Here is a 24146-nt window from a genome sequence, read left to right on the forward strand (position 1 = left end):
ACACCCTTTTCCACGCTGCTGTGGGTCCAGAAAATGCTGGAAAACTGGGAGCTGGAGAGGAAAATCCTTTTAATTAGTCCAGCAGTCGCCGCTTTTCCTTTGAGTGCAGTGCCAACATGAAAACACCCACGAAGAGAAAGGGAAAAAAACGGTGGGGGGTCGCAGTATAAATAATGGGGGCTAAAAAAGTGTTGCCATTCGGTTAAACAATTGCCCGGCTTGGCCTACATTGCGTATGCGTAATGCCTTTTAATTTTCAGCCATTTTCGCTGCCTTATGAGCTTTTGGCCAGCATTTGAATTCATTTGCCACACACTTGGTGCCCCACCCCCACCCCTCCACTCAGCTCCCCCAATTTTTCTTTATTTCCCCCGCTTTCCCGGGGTTTTCCACCCCTCCCCACCCCGAAGTTCATTACGTTATCGCGGAGTGTGTTCGTGTCCGGACGCCTGGCACGTAGCTTCCGACACGCTAGGGGAGGAAAAATTCGGGGAAAGCTGGGAAAGCGACGAAAGGAGAAAGCAGGGCGAAAGGCAGACGAATGGCGAGCCAAGGGTGAGCGGAAGGTGAACACAAGTGGCAGCCAAAATTACAGCCAAAAGCTTTTGGCCCTCTGCTTCCTCCGAAAAGAAGGAAACCTCTTCTTTTATGCATGCCACACTCTCCTCGAAGCTGTCTCAGTGGTTGTAACAAATTCGTTGCAAGATTGATTTTATTGCCCCTAAAAAGGGAAAAAACACAGACGAATTTGCTGGCCAGCAAAGCAAAAAATGGAAAAACAGGGAAAAAGGGGAAGTACATGACGCGCGTTTCCGTTTCCGCTGCAGTCGCTTAAGCAACGCTTTTCTATTGATTTCCCCTTTTTTCCTGTTTAGTGCTCATTTTTTCGGGTTGAAGGACAGCCTTCCCTACAAGCCACAAAACGTTTTCAAAGTTGAGTGGCCTGCATTAATATTCGATTGGCTCTAGCTGGGCCAAACTTTTCATTCTTGTTTTGAATGCTCTCTAAATGAAAACTTCCTTTTTTTATTGCAGATGGTGCCCACACAGCAGCTCTCGAAACTTTCGAACCTCACCTATCTGAACCTGGGTGGAAATCGCTTTTCCCAGCTGCCCGCCGTCGCCTTCCTGAACTTGTTTCATTTGCGCGAATTGCATTTGAGTCGACTGGACTATTTGCAGCGCATCGATTCGAGGTAAGTTCTCGCCAAAAACTTCCCCCAACAATTCAATTCGGTGATCCCAAGTACGAGTGAAAGTGGGTCAGATGATAACGAAACTATTTCGTTTTAGGACGAGCTAACAATAAACAAGACACCAGCGTTAGATGCTGTCAAGCTGTCGGAAAGTTTGAGATCCTTTTGGAGTTTGCAGCTAAGGACAAAGAAAGCCATTTGCAACATATTGTTTTCAGCCTCCGGTCAGCTATCCTTCTTGTAATTTAAATTCAAAAAATAGGAAAGGATTTTAGTTTATTGTATTAGCTTATCAATATTATTTGCTACATTTTTTTCGATTTAGCAATTAAAAAAAACATTCTTTAGATTTTTAAAACATTCGCAATCCATTTTTGGTGTTCATGAATATTTGTGAGCACAATGACATTGCCCTGGGTATGGCTTATTAAGGCAGCAATTAGATATCTTTCGGTGCCCTCAAAGGTTTGTTTTGTGCCTATCACAGAACCAGGTGTTTCATAAGGTGCATACATTAATTGATCAGGTTTCTCGATACAGAACTGATCTCGTTCTACAGGTAATTTAATTTTCGCGGAGCAATTATCGATTCTCTTCAGATCCACACTTTGAACGCCCAGCACATTAGCGTCGAGACCATAGAGGTAGGCGTTCCACGTCATCGGAGGACTCAAATTCAGACCCATGCAGATCGGTGCTTCGAGATCTTGAAGTAAAATATTTGATTTTGAAGGTATTACGACACAGTTCTCGGAAACAGTTTTTTACCTGATTTTGGCAGTTTCCTACTTAGCTTAATCACAGCTATATTATTCTTTATAGATGGATAAGCTGTGAATTCGGGGTGCAGGTAAAACCAATCTACATCATACATATACGAGTATTTGGATTCTACTTTCCTGCGTGCAAAAAAAGTAGAAAGATGTATTAAAATTAGATTTAGAGCATTTTAATCCCTGAAAAAGTTACTTACATTCCTTTGAAATTTTTTGGGAAAGCACTTGCAACAGTCAGGACGAATTCTTGTAAATATAAGAAAATATTACTCAGTGATCTGCTCTTGTTATTAATATTTATTCTCCTTACGATTTGTGATTAGGGCTCCAGAAAAGTTGTGCTCAAACAGTGATATCTCCCATAGGCGGACGAGAACATTACGACCCCAATCACTTTTGCAGTTCTCAGTCAAAAGCCTCTGTTCGGGTTCCAGCACGGTATTGGCTATCCATAGTTTGAATCTATTCACATCTGTATAGACACCCCAATCGCTTTTGTTCGGATCTCCGAAGCTTACTACACCATACTGTACGAACCTAGCTTCACCCCGGTACGGGGTGCTCGCTGCTAGGGGGCCTCCTGAATCGCCTCGTGAGGTGTCCTTCGAGTTACCTCCCGCGCAAATGTTGGACATCGGGCATTCCAATCGGTTGAGAGTGACGGTTTTCAGCACTCTACTAAGCGTTTCGTTCTCCGTTCTTCCCCATCCGTAGGCCGAAAAGGTGTTGATTGGATCTGATGTTACCTCCTCATCCAAGATAATGCAAATCGGATAAATAAAATCTAAAGTCAGATAAATAGAATCGGAGATGTGTAAGGAAAGATAGGGATTTCACTTTCAAAAATTTCAAGTCATCCGCAAACGGAGAAGATATTAATTTCCTTTTCTCTGAAATTTTCTAAATACAGCTTTGTTTATATTGTAAGCTTTTTTTTTAGTATAACATATAAATTTATTTAACGATGATTAACCAACTTAATGGCTATAAAAACGTTGTATACGAAGAGAAAGAATTAACATGGATACATAACAGAAAAGGTGATTAACAATATTTACAATAATTGAACAAAAACAATTTTTACTGCTTTAGGGCTCGAGAGACATGACGTCCTCTTGTCCAGAGATCGCCGGGGCATTTTTTTTTTAGTTTTTTTTTGTAAGCAATTACAAATTTAGGTGATCCTATCACACTTAGTAATACCTTCACATTTTGAATACTTTCTGAGCACCGCAAGGCGTTCTAAAACTAAGATATAAATCAATGTACCCATATGTTTAGAATGCTTAAAATCCGTTCTCTAATTATATTTGCTTTCATAAGCTTACCTTTGTAAATCACATCACGGTCCAGTTTCAGCAGAGCTATATCATTATCAACGCCAGGTCGTTGAAAACCGGGATGACTGATAATTTCAACATTGCGATACTGGACGTGTGGGCAATTCGTTTCCGAGCACAATCGGTCAATCAATCCCAAGTATACGGTTCTAATGCAGTTTGAACATTAACCTAGACGTAATCCTAACAACTTCTGAGTGGTACTTACACATTATTATGTTTAGTAAAACAGTGTGCAGCCGATAGAATGTAACCTTAGAAAAGAATAAGTTAATAAACATTTATAAGTTTAATTATCCTTTCCTCACGTTTGTGTATAAGGGTTCCGCCACACAGGAAGTCGGTACCATAGTAAATAGCTGCCATAAATGGAGCAGTATCCACGAATCTACCTCCTCTTATTCGAAATACTAACTGCCTTGGGCCACCACATGCATCATCCAGAAGCTGAGAGAACCCATCCTGAAAGAGAAGCAATGCGATAAGAAATACCGAGACGTAGCCGCACATCGTTTCCCATCAACGAGTAATCACTGACTAAGTTGCTATTAGGGACCCGAAAGAATCCGAGGAGCGCACGAAAGCTTTTACCTCTCCGTTCCACTCTCATGTGCAAGATCTTCAAAGCTTCTCATGCAAACAAAACTGATCTATTTAAGACTGATTAGAGAAAAGTCAAAAATTGACCACGCATCCGGCTCTTTTATTCAGTAAAATTTGCATTAGTATGCGTATTGAGTATACTATAATTGAGTATAATCATTATAATATAATAATAAGCAGTAATCAACCTTTCAACTCATCCGTAATCCAGTTTTGGTGGTATTGAATTTTTGTGAGCACAATGACATTGCCCTGAGTATGGCTTATTAAGGCAGCAATAAGATATTTTTCGGTGCCCTTAAAGGTTTGTTTTGTGCCTATCACAAAACCAGGTGTTTGATAAGGTGAATACATTAATTGATCAGGTTTCTCGATACAGAACTGATCTCGTTCTACGGGCAGTTTAATTTTGGTAGAGCAATTATCGATTTCCTTGACATCCACACTTCGATAGCCCAAGAAACTATTGTCGGGACTATATAGGTAGGCGTACCACGTCTTCGGAGAACTCAAATTCAGACCCATGCAGATCGGTGCTTCGAGATCTTTAACTAAAGAAGTTTGTTATTTTAATGAAGAGGTAATTTTTATACGTTTATTTTTTTATACCTGATTTTGGCAGTTTCCCAGTCAGCTTTATCACAGCTATATTATTCTGTATTGGTGAGGATTTGAAGCTGGGATGTATGTGAAACCATTCAACATCATAGGTGCTAAGATATGTAGATTCCACTTTTCTGCACAAAACAATAATAGAGAAATACGTAACATTTAATAGGGAAATGAAAATACATAATGAAAGCTGGAACTTACATTTTAGTGATATTTGAGGGGAAAGCACTGGCAACAGTCAGGACAAACTCTTGTAAATTTAAAAAGATATAAATCAGAGATCTAAGTGATATTGAGTTACTAGTTCTACTTACGATTTGTGATTAGGGCTCCAGAAAAATTGTGCTCAAACAGTGACATCTCCCATAGGCGGATGAGAACATTACCACCCCAATCACTTTTGCACTTCTCAGTCAAAAGCCTCTGTTCGGTTTCCAGCACAGTATTGGCTATCCATAATCTGTACGCATTAACATCTACATAGGCGCCAAAGCCTTTGCAATCAGTGCTACCGTAGCTTAGGAAACCGTACTGGACGTACAAGTCTTTTCCCCGATATGTGGTATTCGATCCTAACGGACTTCCAGAGTCCCCACCACAGGTGTCGCCCAACATGCTGCCCGCGCAAATTATGTTACGGCTTGAATAGCATTGGTTTGGGCCCAATCGGTCAAGATCGACTGTTTTCAGTATTTGGCTTGACACATTATGCTCCGTTTTACCCCAGCCGAAGACCGAAAATTTGTACACCTCATCTGAAGTTACGTCCTCATCCAAAATGATGCAAGCCGGCCGGATATTTTCTACAAAAGCCAAATTAACTTCATTTAAGAGTTGTTTCTTACACAATTATCTTACCATTGTAGGCTACGTCTCGGTCCAGTCTCAACAGAGCTATATCATCAAGGAGCGAGTCGTTCTTAAAACCGGGGTGTATTATAACCTTGGCAGTGTAACGCTGCACATGTGGGCACATCGCTGGCGAACATGATCGGTCATGTTCTCCCAAGCGGAGGGTCCTAGAACAGTTGGAATAACAATCTATACTTCGTCTAGAGAACGTCAAAATTGTACTTACACCTCTTCCTGTCCACGTACACAGTGCGCAGCTGTAAGAACGTATCCTGAAAAAAAACAATAAGTTAACATATATCCCTAATTTGAATTCTGCTTTCCTTACTTTTGTGAATGAGCGATCCTCCGCAAAAAATTTCGGTATCATTGTATAGACCAGCCATAAACGGAGCGGTATTTATTGGGGCCAACCTCCCTCCTGCTATTCTAAAAGTTATCATTTTCGGACCACCGCAATCATCGTCGAGAAGCTGCGAGTGCCCATCTTGAAAGAGCACCAAAGCGATAAGGACTAACGAAGCGAAGCCGCACATCGTTTCGCTTCCACTGATAATCACTGACTAAGTTGATAGAGCAGTGTTCTCTTCCTAGCAAACTGAATTGACTAGAACACTCGAAAGCTTTTACCAATCACTTAGATCATTTATAATACCATTATACCATTATATTCAGCACACGAAAATACATATTTTAAGGTGAGAGAGGGAGGTCTTTAAAGCTGGGCACTTGATAAGACTCATCTCTGTGAACCTCAAAAGCGAAAACCTATGAAAAACTGCTAATCTGCGTTATATTTCTCAGAAGCTTCTTAAGCGGATTAATTTAATATTTATATAGGCTATTCGTTCCTACATACCAATCCAATATTATTTCAAGGCTGAAACCGAGATAATTCCATGTTTTATTAGAAAAAGATCGAAAAATGACTACTTCTATGTTTGATTGTGTGTGACTGTATTCAAGTTCAGATGATATGCTTATAAGCAATACATTTTATTTATTGTTAGTGACTACATAAGGTCTGACTACAATTGCAATCCCCATTTTAAACGTCTAAGTCCGAGTTTTGAATCAATTTTGGTGAATTAATTTCCCCGTGTATCCAGCTGCGGAACTAAGCGGCAGACAAATCATTATTGCTCAATGCAATCAATCATGCCTAATACGCTTTTGGTAATGGGATGCCACCACATACAAGCCCTCTCAACGAAAGGGGCGGCCCGATGAGGGGGCGTGGCAGGGGAAATGCCTGGGCTCAGCTCGAGCATATGTTAATTCAATAATTCCGGGCAATTTTCATATCAAATCAATGAGCGAGTCTCGTCGACGACTCGTCTTCCTTTGAGTTGAGGCCACGTCAATCAACCACCGCCAGTGGAAGAGGTAGCTCTGTGCTCCTATGTGGCAGATATATATCTGCGCCAGTAGCACCAGCCACATGCCACGCCCCCTGGGCGACATGCCGCCTTACAATGACATTAACATGACTTACATGAGAAGCGATGAGAGGGGGCCCCGGGGGCTGGGGATCCCCCGGAGGAAAGGGAAAGCAGACAGCATCGTATGCCATTTAAATGAGTTTAATTTGGAATTTTCGTTTGATTTTCTTGGCCCAAGTTTGGCTGAGGCCTATCCACCGCCCACCGCCCAGCACCATTTCCATTTTCGCCCACTTTCCACCCACCACCCCGTCTGTTGGCCTTTGTAATTGCTTTTGCTTTTGTTCGGCTTTTGTTTGGCCCCTGTCTCAGTCTTGTGCAAACTTTTCCCTCCACATTGTTTGCAGACTGTTGAAATTGTTGCTCAATCTGCACAAACACATTTACATATGGGCCTGCTTATACGTACTACATGGTGTGTCTGTCTGCGTTGACTGATTTGCAAACTCAATTCCTGTTTGCCTCGACTGAATGACGGAACAAAAGATGACTGCAATCCGCTGGATACCGCTTTCTTATGCTAATTCTCTACAATTTTCGTGTGCCTGCCGAAATGGAATAATTTGCGGGGGAGATCTAGAAACTATTAAAAAAGGGATACACTACAAAATTACTCAAGAACTTATATTGTTTTGGAATTTCTGGGTTGGTAAGGTTTTACAAATAAAGGTAGATATGACCTTAAAAGTATGCTAGGCTTACCGTTTATGATTTTTCCTTATTGTATGCAAAGATTTTTTTAAAACTATAAAAAGTGCATATTTTAGAACTATAATAAATATAATATTTACTACAAACCAGAGGTAACTAAAGTCTTCAAAGGTATACCATGTTATCCTTTTATTTTTCCACGCTGAAAATGATATGCATGTGTATTTTTTTTAGTTGATAGAGAGGAGTATGTAAATGCAAATTATTAAAGGGGTTGCCAGACAAATTGTTACCTTAGCCCCCACCAATTTACCCTCAAGGAAAAGCCAAAACATTCTAAATTTAAGAGAGATAGGCAGCGGAACCCCAAAGGCAGAGATAGAGAGACAGACATACATGTAAATATTTATGCAAATGCGTTAATGGAAATCTGAAATGTGGACAGGTTGGCGAAGGAAAGGGAAAACGGGAAAGGAAAAGGACTCCCAGCGATGGCGACACGTTGATAGTCGAGTTTGTGGGGCGACAGGATACATTTCCCAAAAAGACCGTGTGTGCTTTCCCTTTCCCTGTTCCCAAAAACCCTCGAATCGCTGCTCATTATGGAATCCTTACACCTAAACAATCAGCGCGAGTCCTTGCAAAATTCATTAGGCAGCAGCACGTTGTCCACCCACTTTCACCGCCTTTCACCCCTTTCACCCGCTTTCGCAAAACAAACAACCCTCAGAAACAGGAGTTTCAGGATTTCAAAGGGAATGCGAAAGTGAACACGACTTAATAGCAGAAAGTCAGTCGGGAAAAAGGACGGTAGGTGTTGCCCGGTTTATTGGGTTGTGGATTTCAAAATTGAAACTAATTGTTTTAAAATTTACGCAGAGGGGGTTCGGGGGGTCATGTGTGACATTTGTTTTGTGGCTGCTTTGGGGTTGCGGCCCCCCAAATTTTTGGGGCCTTGAATGCGCTAGGAATTCTGATGAGGATGGATGCCGCAGTTGAATGCGACAATTGGGAATTAAATTCGAGTGTAATGGACTGTGCTCTCTGTAATGGGTTAGAAATAAAGTCTTTGAAGAGATGAAGGGATAAAGGATTAAGGACATGGGTCACGATTTAGGGAAACTTCTTCTCATTATGCCGTCATTAAGGTTAGGCATACAATATATTTTACAAAAGATGGGGAAATATACAAGCGGTAAAACACTAGAAATAATATTAAGAGGTGTTTGCTCGTTGACCTGCATAAATATACATAATTATTTCCCCAAGCAGCTTCAATCATCTTCTTCATTAGCTACTTTTCTGCATCTCATAATGTTTTCCGTCTAATTTCTGGGTAATTGCCACTCGTCTTGTTTTTCATTTAAGCGGAATCACTTAAAAAACACTGCTAATTAAGTTGGTTACTCTGGAGCCGGAGCTCCCGCCCACCTTTCAGCCATCATCACTCTCACCTGTAGCGAGTGCTGGCTCATTATGCAGAAGTTTATGTTTATTTGAATTCAAATTCTCGCCGTTTTGGCGTGGCCAATTCAAGTGCACCAGTGGGTTAAGGGGGTGGAACATGCATATGCATAAACAGACTGGCTTAGACGTCCTTCTCTGGATGGTAAATACGCATAATAGCTACTCGGGTCTTGGGCTGCCGCCTTGAAATACTTCTCAGCTCATAATTTATGGAGAAATATGGCTGGGGTCGCAACATGTTTATGTTTTCCTGTTTCCGTAATTTCTTCCTGCCTTCATTTCTTCGTCTTTTCTCCGGCTTTCTGTTGTTTGCACTTTTTTGTTAGCACACTCAGTGTCCCTGGGAAAATATGCATTGCATACTTTTGCTCACAAAAGTCCCAACTTTTGACTCGTCCCTCTGTTTGTGTTTACCCGGCCCTTGTTTATAGAGATTCTCGCTCTGTTGTTGGCTCATTAGGCTGACATATTTCTTATCAACTTTCCGTTTAATCAGGGCAGTGGAAAACGTAAAAAAGGGAACTCCTGCAAATGGCAGTCATTGACTTTGCGGTTGATAATCGCATTGAGAGCTCCATTTAATGGCCACTCGTTGACCTCTTGTCTTTCAATGGGAAACGTTGCAAATGTCGCCGGCAATAAAAACCAACCGGGGAAATATCCCAGTGTGTGGGCCATAAATGTCCTCGTTTGATGTACGAGCTTAATTAGCTCTCCACACATTTTTCTATGTGACATAATTAGATAACATATTCATAAGGCGGAAAAAACACTGACAAATTGCCATCATTAGCAGACAGAGAAGCTTTAAGGCTCAGTGATTTTTTACGGGATTACGTGCATTGAAATCATTGACAATTAAATAATGCATGAATAATATTTATAGTGAATAAGTAGTATTCTGAAAATGTTAAACAAATATGTGTAGTGCTAGTAAAAAATATTGCATTGTTCTAAATGTACCTCCTATAGTTTTCCGTTAGTAAACTTAATATTTGCATCAAGCTATCCTAAGGAAGGTACCTAAGTAAAATTTAAATATTTTCCCCGAACTGGTTGACCAAGAAATATTGTTTGCAAATAAACTACAATTATGTTAAATTAAAGGGGCGAAAGGGAACCTGTTTAAGCAGCACTTCCATGTTACAACGCCCCCTTGAGTATCGCATGGGTGGAAAAGAAAGGACCTTATGGGGCGTATACGTAATTTAAAAACGTTTAAAATGTCATTAACAAATTGCACATTGATAATGTGTCTCCAAGCATGAGTTGATTATCGGTTCGGGATAGGGATAGCAAAATATTCCAATAGGTAGGGCCCACTGTCGGCGAGCTCAATGAACCCAGAAGTTTGGATCCTCCGAGCTTATCGAGTGCCTATCCTTTCACATTTTGATGTAGTTAAAACGTCAATCAAGTGAATAGAGAGAACAGGGGATTTGCGGAGGTCGGGCGACCGAGGGATTGACTGCCATTCAAAACTATATCAAAAAGGGAATGACTGACTGACAAACTGTTTGACAGACTGCCTGATTGACTGGCCAGGCACACAGACACACAGCCACACGATGTGACTGAACTCTGATTCCCTGTAAAGTCCTGGGAGTCGTGACTGAACCCAGCGAACATGGACAGCAAACATTTCAATCGGATTTCGAGCAATTCCAATTCAGATTCGCACAGACACACGCACACACACGAGCAATTTGCATAAAAGGGAAAAAGAAGGATCGGAACAAGGCAAACATTTATGCCTCACACACACACACTCACAAACACACACATGGCAGCCATTTCCGTTTCCGCACGTTTGACGTTGGCAAACGCAGACAAAATAGTCGAGAAAAAAGGAAGTCCAAAGTTCGGGGAGGTGGAAGCCCCCGTCGAAAACATGAAACATGCAAAATTAAGTTTGAATCGCGGGAAACAGACCCGAAACCAAAGCCAAACAGGGAAAAGGTGGATCCTTTCCCCACCCTTTCCCGCCATTTTGTTTGTCCTGTCACTTGGTTTTTTAGGCAGTTGCATTTTCGGGGATAGGTAACAACAACAGGTCGATGAGGTAAAATCATCAACCTGTGGAGTCCAGGGGCCCCCAAGAACTGCCTTAGATGTCACGTTCGCCTTCCCCGGGATATTTGCATAATATTTGCACAAATAATTGAATTTATTTTTTGCTCGTGCGGCTTGTGCGCTACCCGCTAAATTGTTTTGGGTAAATTTCGGCTTATGTCGTATGCAGACAGAGTTTGTTTTGGTAATGCAAAGACCCATTTTTTCCACGCTGATCGCCTGCAATTGAGGTTTTCCCAAAGTTTTTTTATACCGTAGTTAAATGTTAAACTTGCCATGAAATTGAATGTGCAAGCGGTGGAAAGATAGTTGTGGAGTTCAGGTAAATAGGGTTGCGAATTGGTGGGAATTAAATGGTCTTGATAAGTGCGTCTGGCTGGGTCTATAGATTTCGAAGATTTGGCAGGGGTAAGGGGGATGTTTTAGGGATTATTCTAGGAAGTTGACAAAGACTATCTTATGAACTTGTAAGGCAAACAACCAAAAACATCTTTAATTACTCAAATATTTTCTATGGCCATATGGCTACTTTAATAAGTCATAGATACCTAATGAATAAAGAGAATACAGTTCAACAATATTTTATTTTGGTCATTATAGTTATATTTAAGCAAGTGTCATGTAGCCATAAGTAGATGACCAACATTGAAACTGAAAACTAAGAAACATCTAAAGTTTTTGTTCAATAAGAAATATATATTTTCTTCAACAAATCTTAGTCATATTTATTATCAATAGAGAAAGGGTTTGTTGAGATTCCCGCTGTGAAGGACAAACCCCAAGTCCCCCAGGACATCAGTCAACCTAATGAATTCCACCCTTTAGAGCTGACAAACAGTTTCGTTCTCATTGCCACTGCCATTCGAATTCATCACCCGTTGCAGTCGAATGAGTTCGCAGCAAACTTATGGCCTCGAAGGATTTTACAAAATGTGGCCACTTGTCAAATCAATGTGGCTCCTTGGGAGCTGGGGAAAGGCAACTGCAACTGCAAGTGCAAACTGCAGCTTGTGCAATAAATGCGTTCATTTGACATGGACTGCAAGACGCAAGCTGTAAGCTGCAAGTATTGAAATGAAATGTGGCCTTCTGCGGGACGCTTAAAAGCGACAAATTCGCTTTGTGTCAGCGGAGTAAGTCAAGTCGGCGAATGTTGCTCATACGCCACGTTGCACTTATTTCGTTTCATTCAGCTGCAGCCACATCTGAGGCTGTCTGCCAGGATCTGGAGGTCTTAGGTACCGGGTAATGCACTGCTCCACTCAGCACACACACATCCCCGGGTCCCAGGCTCCCTGCATCCTGGCAGCCCTGCATCCTTCGTCCCTTCCTCCGAGTCGGCGACTTAGCGCGTTGACTTAACTTGGCAGGGATTTACGACAACGCTCCACGGAGCTCGAATAACATGGATCCTTGTCAGCCTCGTCCTTCGTCCTTCGTCCTGCGTCCTCCCCCCCATTCATCCACCTCCTCTTTTATTAAGTTGAAATAGACGCAGGCTAAATAAATCCATGTCGCTTAAGTCGAAGCTCCGGAGCTGTCATGTGAGTGCGACTGTGTGTGTGTCGCCGGAAAATGCCGGGAAAACTGCTGAGCGTATGTATGTTATTCATGTATTTCATTGCCTGGCATTTAAGTTGAACGCTGATGCATCGTGCAGTGTGCATAATTAAAACGAACAGTGCACTGCAGCCGGGAAAAACTGTAAAAAAGGCAAGACGAGTGGCGCAGAAAGATAGTCTGTCGGGCTAATTAAAGCCGTCGCTGGGGGAGTTTTCCTCCGCATTCCTTAATTAGGAAAAATATATAAAAAACTAAAATAAATTTTGAATTTATATAACACATGTGTTATATATATTCTGATCAAAAGTTACATAGCATCTTAGATACAACCTTCATGTTTCAAGAGCAGTTTTCTCAACTGCATGTTAAACCAAAAGTGGGTTTTAAGGTCTAAGGGTCGATTTCCCAATGTGTTGTTAGGATCTAGGTAATTATCTGTCAGAGAAAGTTAACATGAAGTCGAAGAAAACGAATAATGATATTGAGAAACTGGTTTTTTCCACATCAGCAATTAAACTAAATTACAAAAGTTGACATGACATTGAGAAATCGAGCGAGCTTCTTTGGTTTAGCATGCGGACGAGAAAACGGTAAACTTTTAGTAAATTTGGTATTTGAATGAAGTTAATCTGAAGTCTGGTATAATCTTTAGGAATTATTTTATTTATTGGATTGAGTATTAAGCTAAAATCAGTTTAACCAAAGTATCAGGGATCACTCGCCCTCTAAACCTATAATATATATAGGTATACTTCCCAAAATTGTTCCCCACTAATTGAAGTTTTCCCTGTTTTCCATCTTTCCAGAGCCTTTGTGGACAACACCCACCTGCAGACGCTGCACCTGAACAACAATCCCCAGCTGGGCGACATACCGATGCGCCTGTTCCAGGGCAACCCCAACATCCTGGAGGTGTACATGCAGAGCAACAGCCTGCAGACCCTCTACTCCGCCCAGTTCCCGGTGGACCAGCTGCAGAAGCTCTATCTGGGGGACAATCCGCTGCAGTGCAACTGCTCGCTGCTGTGGCTCTGGCGGCTGGTGACCGGGAACTTCGAGGGAGTGGACCCGGGAATGGAGCACGCAGCCGGCGGAGCAGTGGCCGCCCTGGCCAAGGAGGCGGATGACGAGGAGGAGCAGGCGGATGAGGCAACCGCCGTGGCCTCCACCGACGACGGGGTAGCGGCTCTGGCTGCCTACATAGCCGAGCAGCACATAGTGAATGCCCTGCACACCACCGAGCCCAGTGCCTACGAGCTGGCCACCTCCTCCTCCAACCGGAACTCGGGCATCCTGCGGATGGACCGCCAGCAGATCGGCTGCGACATCTGGCGGGACAAGGTCAGGACGAGGCGGCAACTGCTCGCCATGAGTGAGGGCGAGATCACCTGCCCCGCCCACATCGTGACCGTGGTTTGCGCGGTGATCACCTGCCTCCTGGTGACCATGATTGGGGTCAGTGTGCTCTACTACCTGAGATTCGTGAAGCGTCGCAGGAAGCTGCTCCACGAGAGGGGTCCTTTGAGGACCAGCAAGAGCATCATCAACGTGCACGATCGCATCCTGCAGGGCCACAATGCCGGCCTGGGAATGGGCATGAGCATGACCCTGGGCGGTGGCAACCACGTCAATGGATTGGGAATGACCCTTAGCTACCCGCATCATGCCCAGACCCTGCAGGCCCACCACCACTACCACCAGGCCATGCCCTTGCAGGGGTCCCATGGTAACAGCCATGACTACCAGCAGCCGACTCTGCCCCAAATGGACAAACTGGAACTGGAGCGCTATCTGGCAGCCCAGACCATAGCCAATGAGTACCGGGCCTTGAAGCCCTGGGACCTGCCCGTCAAGGAGGCGGATGACGAACCGGAGCATCTGTACGAGCGGTTCGATCACTACGAGTATCCGGACACCCACACCATGAGCAAGCTGAAGCAGGCGGCGGCCTTGAACCACTCCACCACCACCTCCTCGGGCGGACCCTCCCCCGTGCCCCCCTCCTCGGGAAAGCCACACGTGGTCTACGTATGACGTGGGCGTGGCAAGGGCGAGCGGGTGTCCCACATGGGTACGGATATCGAGATGGTCGGACTGAACCACCACCATGGTTACCCCAACCACAATAACAATAACAACTACAGGGGCTGTGTACAGAGCGCCAAGGCCAGTGGTCAGTTCTGAGTGGGCTAAAACAAGGGGGTTTACTCAAGCAAAAACAGGGAAAGTGAGAGGTTAGGCTAAGACGAGATTAAGGGAGGATAGAGCCACTAAAAATTGGAACTTTGGGGGTGAATTTCGATGAGTTAGTAGTTAAGATCTTATTAAAAACAGAATACGAACTAAAAATCTTTATAGTCTGTCAGTTAAGAGCTTTCAGTCAGATAAAGATAAATGACAAACGGTAACATGACATTGTGAAATCGGCACTAACCAACATTTTATTTTAACGCTCTAAAATCGCCATCCTTAACTGTTGTCAGATTTTTAGAATAAAAACTAGATTGGCTTAGGATTAAAATGAATTATGACTTTATGAACAACATTTGAAGCCAATCAAGTATCACTGAAAACAGAAGGTTAAAATAATTATTTTATATAGAAAGCAAACTGCTCACTCATCGAAGTTCTCTGCTAAAACACCATCATAGTGATTTAGGTTGGATTACTTTTTTTCGATTAAAAATACAACAAAGTTTAACAAGCGTCAAATGAAACAAGGGATATGTCTACGTGTATAGCAAGCATACAAATATTCTTAATGACCTACGGATAACAGATAACAGATATATTAGATATGTACACTAACCGCTAGACTAAGAGAAGAATACGATTTCAAAGAAACCTTTTTGCTGGCCCCCGACTAAGCTAAGCTGCATTGAAAATCTCAAATCACTATCTTTCTCTCCCACTCATAGTTAAAATGGCATTTAGCATTCGAATACTCTAGATAGCATTTAGTGAGTAAGCTTACAAGTGAATTTAAATATATATATGAGTATATATTAGGTTTAACTATGGAGAGGAGAGCAAGCTAAAGGAGTTTATGGGTTTTCCTGATTTGATTCTCGAAATTACCGAATATGTCTTCAGCACTTGGGTTATATTTGGAAAAGACACAGACTTTGGCAGACAAATAACCTAATGGGGACCAAATAGTCCAGTCCAGCCTAGAACTAACTGAATGAATCCAGCTGCCAAAGGGGTCCTTTTCCCATCCATTGGCCCGCTGAACCGTATTCCCAACCATATTTCCTAACTTTAGCGAAAACATCTCGAATGACAATATACAAAAATTAAGAGGAAAACTAAAACATTAAATTATATGAAACACCTATACTAACTTATATGTATCTTAGTGAGCCCGAACTCAAAGTTGACGAAACGATAAATATAATTTGTAAATATATATATCCCCTATGATGGAGCACTCTGCAAAGTGATCCTGCGTTTATGTGTAAATAATTTATGGAATGCATTTAAAAACATTAGTCAAGTGCATAGATTATTGATTTAAGAATAAATGATTTCCAAAAGCAATAACTCAGAATCAAAGCTCGTTTGTTGTTATTTTTCGGTTGAGTTTGATTTGCGAATAATAATTTAATTAAATGCGACAACAGCATGGCAAATAGCGAATGGCAAAACTAGCCGGTATTTGCATAAAATAGCCACACAGAGCACACAAAAAGCGAGTGTAAAAATATTTCGAAAATAAAAGTATACTAAATAAGCAAAATCAAAAGGCAGACAAGCAATGCAGTGCACACGAAATGCATTTAGGAAAGCAGAAAAAAACAGAAAATAAACTCTGAACATAAATATAAAAACCGGTTTGTGTATAAAAGGAGCAAAAACAAGAGCAAGGGAAAGGCAAATAGAAGCCAGGCAACCGTAAGTTTAAATCTAATAATATGATATACGCAAAATATTTAATTAAATGATAGACACACCCACAGCAACAACAAAAAATGTTATTTCTTATACGAAGACTGAAGAAAATGATGATGGAAAATAAAAAGAAACATGAAATTAAAAACGCCTTTTCACTCTAATCAACTGCAAACGAAGGCAACAAAGTGCCAACAGAACCAGCAAATTTGTGTGCAGCCCGTAATAAATTAAGGATTTACCTAGATGAACTCGCTCTGTGTTTCCCTTTGCTTTTTTCCCCATCAACTGGAATAAAATACGACAAATCTGCTGGGCAGCAAACGAAGCAAAGCTGAAATCCATGTAAAACAAATAAAATACTTGTACATCCTGGCAAAGGGAGTGGCCCCAGTGAACTGGGACCAAAATTGCTGGGGAAATGGCATAAATCTAGTGCCGAAACAAGTGCTCGACAAACACACCGCCCACATAAGTAAGTAACCCAAAACGCCTACAGCAGGACAGAGGCAAAAAAATAGCAAATATGTGGCTCAGTAAACCAAAGTAAGTAAAATATTTACTGCCCAGTCAATTGTTCTGGATTGTTGGCCTCCACTAAAGCTGTTAAATTCAGTTGAAGGGATACAATTTTAGCTGCATCTCAGGAAAATTCCAATCCTGAGAAAAAATAAAAGATGTGGAAAATGCAATTCCTGGAATTTGCAGGCTCTAGAAATGCAAAAACATCTAATGAAAGTTCAATGCACTGTGTTGTTAAAAGATAACTTAAAATATTGCTAATTTCCGAAAACGTTTTCATTATGTGATAAGTGAGGTATCTTGAGTATCTTAAGAATGAAACTAGCCTTAAAAACAAGAAAATTCTGATATATCTATCTATTCTTTATATTTTTATACTGTAGAAATAATAATTGGAAGGTAATATCTAAACACTATTTAATCTTAAAGTTTCCTGATTTAATAAATTAATTTTACTTACAACCATTTGCTGCAGTTGTAGCAGTTCCATAGTTACCCCTGTGATTAAACAATAGCCAACCCACCTGCAAGAACAAATAAAAAATGTGGAACAACAGGGTGGCAAACAAAAAGAGAAACAAAAGGACAAAAGAATTAGGTAAATAAATCTGAATGCTTTCTAAATAATTAACATGGATGGAGCTCACTTTCCTTTAAACTGGGTCCCCGCCACTCATTGAGTTGTTCAACTCAACGCGCGGCTTAGAAGGCGACAAATCCCCCGTGTCTGCGTTTGAATGATTGTGGGGCATTTGTTGTGGGATGAAATATAGCCGGGCAACAACCACCGAACCACCCACCGAAACCACCCACTACCTGAAAATCCCTTGGAATAAAGAAACACCTGAGTCTGCGTCTCGAGAGCCTTCCAGATGTAGGCGTGTAAATAATGGCAAGTAATTAATATTTCGACATTATTCTTCTGAAAGAGGCAAGGAAGCTACATTGTACGCTCTCTGGTTTAATTAGCTCGGAAAATGTTTCGGAAAAACTTGCGCATAAGTCATAAAGTGCAGGAAATCGAAGAATGAGTGGGTTCCATTAAATGCAGCTAGCCATCTGAATAACGATTTCGGTGGCATTTTAATTGCCCCGGCAAAATGAAATTTCCTTATAAAGATATAGAGAAGCCATTAAGATCCAGAGATAAACACTCGACACAACGCGGCCAAGTGCCTGCGAACATAAAAACTTAATGTCCTGCAATTTGTTAAAAGATGCGCAAACTGCCCAATAAAATGTCCCTGAGACGATGGTGGCTTTAATGTGATTGAAAAGAGTGTGGGTGAGTGGCCAAAATCTGGAACCCACTTCAGCTAATTGTTTGCGTGGTGCACTTTGAGAATGCGGGTCCAACAGCTGTTTATACACAGGACACTTTGTTTGCACTTTGGGACAAGGAGAATTGCTCAAATAATGGTCGAGACACAAACGTGTGGGCAAATAACTCATGCACCATGATAAATCAAAGTCACTTAGCGTTGATGTCGATTTGAAATTCACTTACGGCCCAGAATGCACAATGTCAAAGGACTGACCAAACAGAGGTCCTGCGAAAAAGAGGACATATCATTTATATCCATTTAAATAACGACCTTTCAATGGCCTGTAAAGTCCCGTAAAAAGCTGAGGGAAATGCTTAGATGGATGGTCGGACGAGGCATTGACAGTTGTAAGCCATAAACCACAGAAAATTGGGCATTATATTAGTTAAGATGCTGTCAAGCCGAAGATATCCCGTCCTCGAGGGCAAGACACATCGCTTTCAGCACGGGCATAAAGCGGGGATAAAAAGGGGCGAGTCTAGGAGATAATCGGGCAGACACAGGAGTATCCCGTAACCGGCACTAAAACTCCGTTTGACAGGCAACGAAAGCCGGGAACCGCAAATCCTCGAACAGGAATCCCCAACATTGAATCCACAGACTGAGGAAACTGACCACCAGATAAGCAAACGCATTCATCTTACAGAATATCGAAGGGAAAAAAGGGAAATGCTAACCTGTATAGTCAAAGAAATCCGCACAAAAGTTAAACAAAAGTTGGGCACACATATTAAGGGGCTTAAAGTGCAGAGACCAAAACCTAAAACAAGGAACTTATCTTGACAGCTGGACTGTGCACTTAACCAGGTTACCCCGCAAAATACACCAGTATATCTTGATCAATTTGGCCGGCCAAAGGGAGGAAAAAGAAAACTTAAATCATAGCCAGCTTTGTTCAGTTTTGCAACCTGGTTTCTGTTGCCTTTTTTCCCGGTTCCTATTTTGCGGGCTTTGTCTGCGCCACTTTGCTTATCTCGGCCACACTTTTTATTGGTCGCCTTTATTTGGCATGACATCCCCCATATTTCACCGAATAACAGCAGCTGAGATAAGTGGCAAGCGGAAGGACATGCGAATTAGTTATGCTTTTGGGAAGGGTTCAGAAAGTAAGAGTTGCACAACAAAGAAAGGGAAAGCCAAGGACTAAAAATAGGAATATAATTTAAGGAACAAGTTCTATATATAGCCCACTAAAAAGAATATTTATTTTTCGTCAGCTCCTACAATATTAACTGCTTCAATTTCGATTCCACTTAACCAAATGTCAAAAATAACTCAAAGATACTTATGCGACCCAATAAATTACATATCCAATTTAACAATCTAGGTTCTTCGAGCCAATCCAACAAGAATTTACAGCTCTATCAAAAATTATCGCTGCAATTTTTCAAATCAAAAATTCATCGCCACCGCAAAAATCAAATTTACAGAACTTGAAAAGTGCCAGGAGAAGCATTTTTCTCCTTTTTATGGAAAATTCGGGGTTTCTCTGGGATGTTTTCAAACATGACACCTAAAACTTTGGCATACAAATTTATGAAAATATTTGCACATCAATTTTACTGCTTGAGGAACGGGGAGCCAACACCTTTTGGCTTCATTGAACTTGCAGCTTGGTATTACAAAGAGCCCGGGGAGAAGTCTGCCACCCCGATACACATGCAAATATGTATAAACTGAATCAATTTTTACCGCGATAAACTCCGGCTACACCTTCTGCGGAGAGAAGTGGAAGAAGCCGGGGATTTTACGGCACTGAGGTAACTGCAAAATGTTGTGTAAAATTTGCAAATGCAATAAATAACTCGTTTCGGTGTAAAAAAAAAAGAAAGGGGTTTTGCTTTTGCTGTTTACACCCCCTTTCAAAGGCATGTAGCGTTTCCCCTTTTTTTTGTGTTTCCGTATTCCTTTTTTGGCTCCTGCTTAGGTTTTTCACTCCCCTCCCCCCGGAAAAACCAAAAGCGCGCCACATGTGCGAGTCTGCTTGTAGTTCCTGTGGGTTCCTACTCTTCTGGCTGGGTTACTCTATAAAAAGGAGTTCTATAGAGTTCCATTGAGTTTTGGACGAGTTTCAAACTTTGACTAATTTTAATCGGAATGATATATTTAAAGACAATCCTTCTTATTTCTAAGTTATTTGACATATATTCTGACCTTATTTTGTCTGCATTATTTGAAATACCGAATCAGAAATAATAGTATTCGGTTTTTAGATTCACAAAAGGACTGTTGTGAAAATGTAATAATAATGTTTCTAGGATTTTTTAAACCATATTTTGGTATAAGCTACATTCCTAATATTTTGTAGATAAACATGTAATAACATAATAGTATACGGTTTTTAAGTTCAATAGAGAAATGTAATTGTTGTGAAAAGGACTGATTTAATAATATGCTAAACAACCCTATAAAAATCAATCTTCCATCTACAATTTGATTAATAATTTAGAATGTTTATAGGCTTTTTTAAATACATTTCTACATATCTTGTAGATAAACACCCAGGGTATTTGAATGTTCGTCGAAGCCATTCTAGATACAATCTCTATTTTTACAGTTCCTTTTTTGTTTCGCTCTGCGTGTTTTTTGGTGTGGTGGAAAGCATCCCCGAAAGTATGCAAATAATTTTTGGCTCCAACTCATATTTGATATTCAGTGTCAGTTGCTCGAAAAAGGGTTACCGAATACAAGTTATTGAAATTTGCATGCAAAGGGGCGGGTGATAAAGGGGAATGTAAATGGGGGGATGGATATGGAGGAACAGCAGGCGTTGTTGAGGCAATTTATAGCACTTGTGTTCTGGGGGGCTGTTCTGCTGAGGGCAAACTTCTCGGTTATTGTTTCGCCATATAAAATGTAAGGGATTTCCCAGCCCCAGAGGACGTAATTGTTTAGTAGTCTTTCGGTTTGATTATGTTCCCTGATTTTTCGACTGCGGAATTTGAAACATTCCCTGTGATTCTCCCTCGAATGCAGATACCCAATTAGACTTTAGCCCGGTTCAACGCTTTCACATCCATCAGGATTCGGAACGCTAACCGCACAAAAAAGGGCATAAAAAACGCTTCAAATCCCTGAAAATCGCAAAAACTACGCTAATAACATTGTCATATGGCGGGGGAGAAAATGATTTTTATTTTTTGTTGGGGCTTTTGCCACTAAACTTCGCTTATCAAAGTTGAAATTGCAGCGCACATTGGGGATTTGTCGGCCACTCGAAAACTCAACTCCGAATGCCAGGCATTTATAGTGGGGATAGTGGGGATAAGGGATTTCATTTGAAACTCTGATACGAGCAATCGGCGTTTTATTTGCCGCTTTTTGCCGCCGAGTTTCATCATCGTACGCCACTGACCCAGTTCAGACATTTATCACAACGGCACACACAGAAAAAAACAGATACAGGCGACTGTCCTGAGGGTCTAACCCCAGCACAATGAATGACTGACCTCCTCGTATCCCATCCCATACCATTCCCCTCCCCCATTTCCTCCATTTCCCCACTGACTGCTGACTAAGTGGACTTTTATTTCACTATTATTACGGCCCAGCCGGCGTATACGCAATGAATAGTTTCGCCGACGAGCTTTCCGCCTTTTCTGCTGCCCATCTCAGTTGCTAAGCGATTTAGATTTGACCACATATCTCACAGCTTTTGATGGGTTATTTGTTCTCTGTGTAAGATAAAGAGCCACAGAAACTTTTCTGAATCACAATCATTGTTATGTCGGTGCAGATAACTACTGTCTACCCCCTGTCGGGCCTCCATTCATAAATTTTAACCCCATAAACCTTTGACTATCTCTCATCTAAGGGTTCGTCACCCAAGAAACGTCATTGACTTGATGACATCATCCGTCATCTTTTTAAATAATTTAATAAATTCTATCATTGGGACAAGCACCGATTCGACATGGAAATTTCAGAGAGATAAGACTATCTACGATTTGCCATGCTTCCGAGTTTTTTGAGTTGAGTAGAGGGTTTCCAGTTGACGAACGACTTTTGGCCGGGCAAGATCACCATGAGGTTTCAGAATTACCTAGGAATTTTGATCTTGGCATTGGTAAGTGGAGAGAGAAGTACGATATAGATATTTAAAATTTTTTTATTTATAGCTTGGTTTTAAGATATACCCATTAAAATGATATTCTTACATTATAAACTTGGAAACTTATGGAATTTAATATCGTTTCAGCTTGCTCCTTCAAAGACAAAAGCATATGGAGATCAAAGTCGTTATAGATTGTTTTTACAGTCGGATCAGGCTTTGCAAACTATAAGCAGTCAGCTGGTTGCCCAAGCAATTGAACTGGTAGATTATGTAGTAGAAGATCTCCTCGTCTTGGACTCCCAGAACGCGGTTCTCCTGGGTTATTTGGATCGTTTCGATGCCTTTACAGCCGTAAATGCTAACTATACAGAGGAAAAGCTGAATGCCTTTTATGACGTGGTAGAGGACTATCTCGACTCAGATACCACAGGAGATCCCCTGAGAACTTCCAGCATTGAGACCCAGTTGATTGCCCTTTGCCTGCAGCGCAATGGATTCGATCGATGGAAGCGAACAGTGCAAACCCGAACTGCCCAACTTCAAAAGTTAATCTACAGAAAGCTTAAGAAACACCTGGAATCCATAGATAAAGAGGATCGCTTGGCTGTGGAGCGCAGGTGGAGAAGGATCCTAACTCGTGGCGGACCCCGAAGATTGGAGAAGCTTAGGGAGTTCGTCAAATGGCTGGGCAATTTCAGAGACTAGCGAGTGACGATCCCAGGTGAACGACTCTTTAGACGTTAAGATAGGCCATTAAGTGATAAAATGAGTTTTGTATAAACATTGTGTATGGGTGAGTGAACCAAACCAAATATTCGTGGTATAATTATAACCGACCATGACCTCGAGCTTAGGCAGCAAACTACTTTTGTGCAAAAGTAAATTATTTATGAAATCTAACCTTTATCTAAATCTAATAGAAAACGGAGATAAAGAAATATAAGAGCACATTTGCGAGTGAATTAAAGTAATTATAAACAATACTGCAAAGAAAAAAATGTATATGATTATATATAAATATATTACAATATGTAAATAGACACAGACTTTCTTATATGGTTTTATTCAAAACAATATTGATATATAGATTTAATATGTACAGCTCCTTGCGAAAAGTGAGTGCATTATCTACTTGTGCCCCCACTTACTTCCCCCTGGTAAATGCAATTTTTCCATCACGCGCTCCCTTCCACACCACCCACATTCAGATCATGTATGAGGGCTTTGTTTAATGCACTTCACAGCTGGAGAAAACTTTTTTCCAGCCCCTGTGTCGACGGCAATGAAAACTTTGTCATGCCTCGCAAAAAGGATGATAAACTTGGGGAAAAATTATGAAACTGAATATGGAAGCGCTGGCGAAATTGAGACAGCAAAACAACAGATCCAACAGGACAGGCAGAAGACGTACGAGACTCGTAGCCATGAGAGAACTAAAACTGAAACTAAAACTGATACTTTTTATGGATGGCAAGTGAAAAATGTAGACAGTTGGAGAACGACTTTCCGGGGAGGGGCGAGCGGGATTTGCAGGGATAAAAGAAAAATGGCAACTGCATTTCCTGTCTGAGAGCTGACAAAGTGCTGAGTGCATTTACGACTTGGACTTGGACGAGTGTTTTGTGTCTTTCCTGCAGCTGCAGGAGCTGCCCGGAATTTATGCACTCAGTCCTCAGAGGAAAATGGGCAAATTCCTGGCCTGGGGAATTTTCCATGTGGCCTGGGGTATTTTCTTTGAGCCATCTGATAATCGGGCCCCAGCTGTGGCTAATCGGTTTA

General features: G+C 41.4%; 3 protein-coding genes across 6 annotated transcripts in view; 2 read left to right on the forward strand and 1 right to left on the reverse strand.

Annotated features, from left to right (window-relative positions):
* The window catches only part of LOC119549000 (leucine-rich repeats and immunoglobulin-like domains protein 1), a 93359-nt gene extending 76777 nt beyond the window's left edge, over window positions 1-16582 (forward strand). Inside the window, exons 4-5 of the mRNA XM_037856607.1 lie at window positions 1036-1196; window positions 13382-16582. Coding sequence (XP_037712535.1) covers window positions 1036-1196; window positions 13382-14609 — 1389 coding nt within the window. The 3' untranslated portion in view covers window positions 14610-16582. The remainder of the gene's footprint in view (window positions 1-1035; window positions 1197-13381) is intronic.
* LOC119549001 (serine protease 27) lies at window positions 1466-5948 on the reverse strand. 4 transcript variants are annotated; one of them, XM_037856610.1, is made up of 7 exons: window positions 3621-3854; window positions 3521-3566; window positions 3301-3461; window positions 2283-2756; window positions 2170-2218; window positions 1965-2095; window positions 1467-1902 (listed from the first exon to the last, which is right to left on the reverse strand). In XM_037856610.1, exons 1-7 carry the CDS (start codon window positions 3820-3822, stop codon window positions 1541-1543), a joined length of 1425 nt encoding a protein of 474 aa, XP_037712538.1. In that variant the 5' UTR covers window positions 3823-3854; the 3' UTR covers window positions 1467-1540. The 4 variants fall into 4 exon arrangements, with proteins under 4 accessions (XP_037712539.1, XP_037712538.1, XP_037712537.1 ...); XM_037856609.1 differs by lacking the exons at window positions 1965-2095; window positions 2170-2218; window positions 2283-2756; ... (1 more) ...; window positions 3521-3566; window positions 3621-3854 and adding exons at window positions 4525-4652; window positions 4729-4777; window positions 4842-5330; ... (1 more) ...; window positions 5606-5651; window positions 5708-5948 and having other exon boundaries at window positions 1481-1902; XM_037856608.1 differs by lacking the exons at window positions 1467-1902; window positions 1965-2095; window positions 2170-2218; ... (2 more) ...; window positions 3521-3566; window positions 3621-3854 and adding exons at window positions 3977-4466; window positions 4525-4652; window positions 4729-4777; ... (2 more) ...; window positions 5606-5651; window positions 5708-5946.
* A 5735-nt stretch (window positions 16583-22317) lies between the features above and the next one.
* On the forward strand, window positions 22318-23348 carry LOC119550678. The gene is made up of 2 exons (XM_037859537.1): window positions 22318-22379; window positions 22512-23348. Exons 1-2 carry the CDS (start codon window positions 22338-22340, stop codon window positions 23070-23072), a joined length of 603 nt encoding a protein of 200 aa, XP_037715465.1. The 5' UTR covers window positions 22318-22337; the 3' UTR covers window positions 23073-23348.
* The last annotated feature ends 798 nt before the right edge of the window (window positions 23349-24146 follow it).

Source organism: Drosophila subpulchrella, chromosome 2R (genome assembly GCF_014743375.2).
Source record: "Drosophila subpulchrella strain 33 F10 #4 breed RU33 chromosome 2R, RU_Dsub_v1.1 Primary Assembly, whole genome shotgun sequence".
NCBI classification, from domain to species: domain Eukaryota; kingdom Metazoa; phylum Arthropoda; class Insecta; order Diptera; family Drosophilidae; genus Drosophila; species Drosophila subpulchrella.

What these genes read in the sequence shown, in the direction of transcription:
- LOC119549001 (XM_037856608.1), bottom strand. Translation starts at nt 5,915, where the DNA reads ATGTGCGGCTTCGCTTCGTTAGTCCTTATCGCTTTGGTGCTCTTTCAA. An exon ending in CCGAGACGTAGCCTACAATG is followed by an intron (nt 5,331 to 5,385) that starts GTAAGATAATTG and finishes TGGCTTTTGTAG; the next exon opens with AAAATATCCGGCCGGCTTGC. An exon ending in TGGAGCCCTAATCACAAATC is followed by an intron (nt 4,778 to 4,841) that starts GTAAGTAGAACT and finishes TAAATTTACAAG; the next exon opens with AGTTTGTCCTGACTGTTGCC.
- LOC119550678 (XM_037859537.1), top strand. Translation starts at nt 22,338, where the DNA reads ATGAGGTTTCAGAATTACCTAGGAATTTTGATCTTGGCATTG. An exon ending in GAATTTTGATCTTGGCATTG is followed by an intron (nt 22,380 to 22,511) that starts GTAAGTGGAGAG and finishes ATATCGTTTCAG; the next exon opens with CTTGCTCCTTCAAAGACAAA.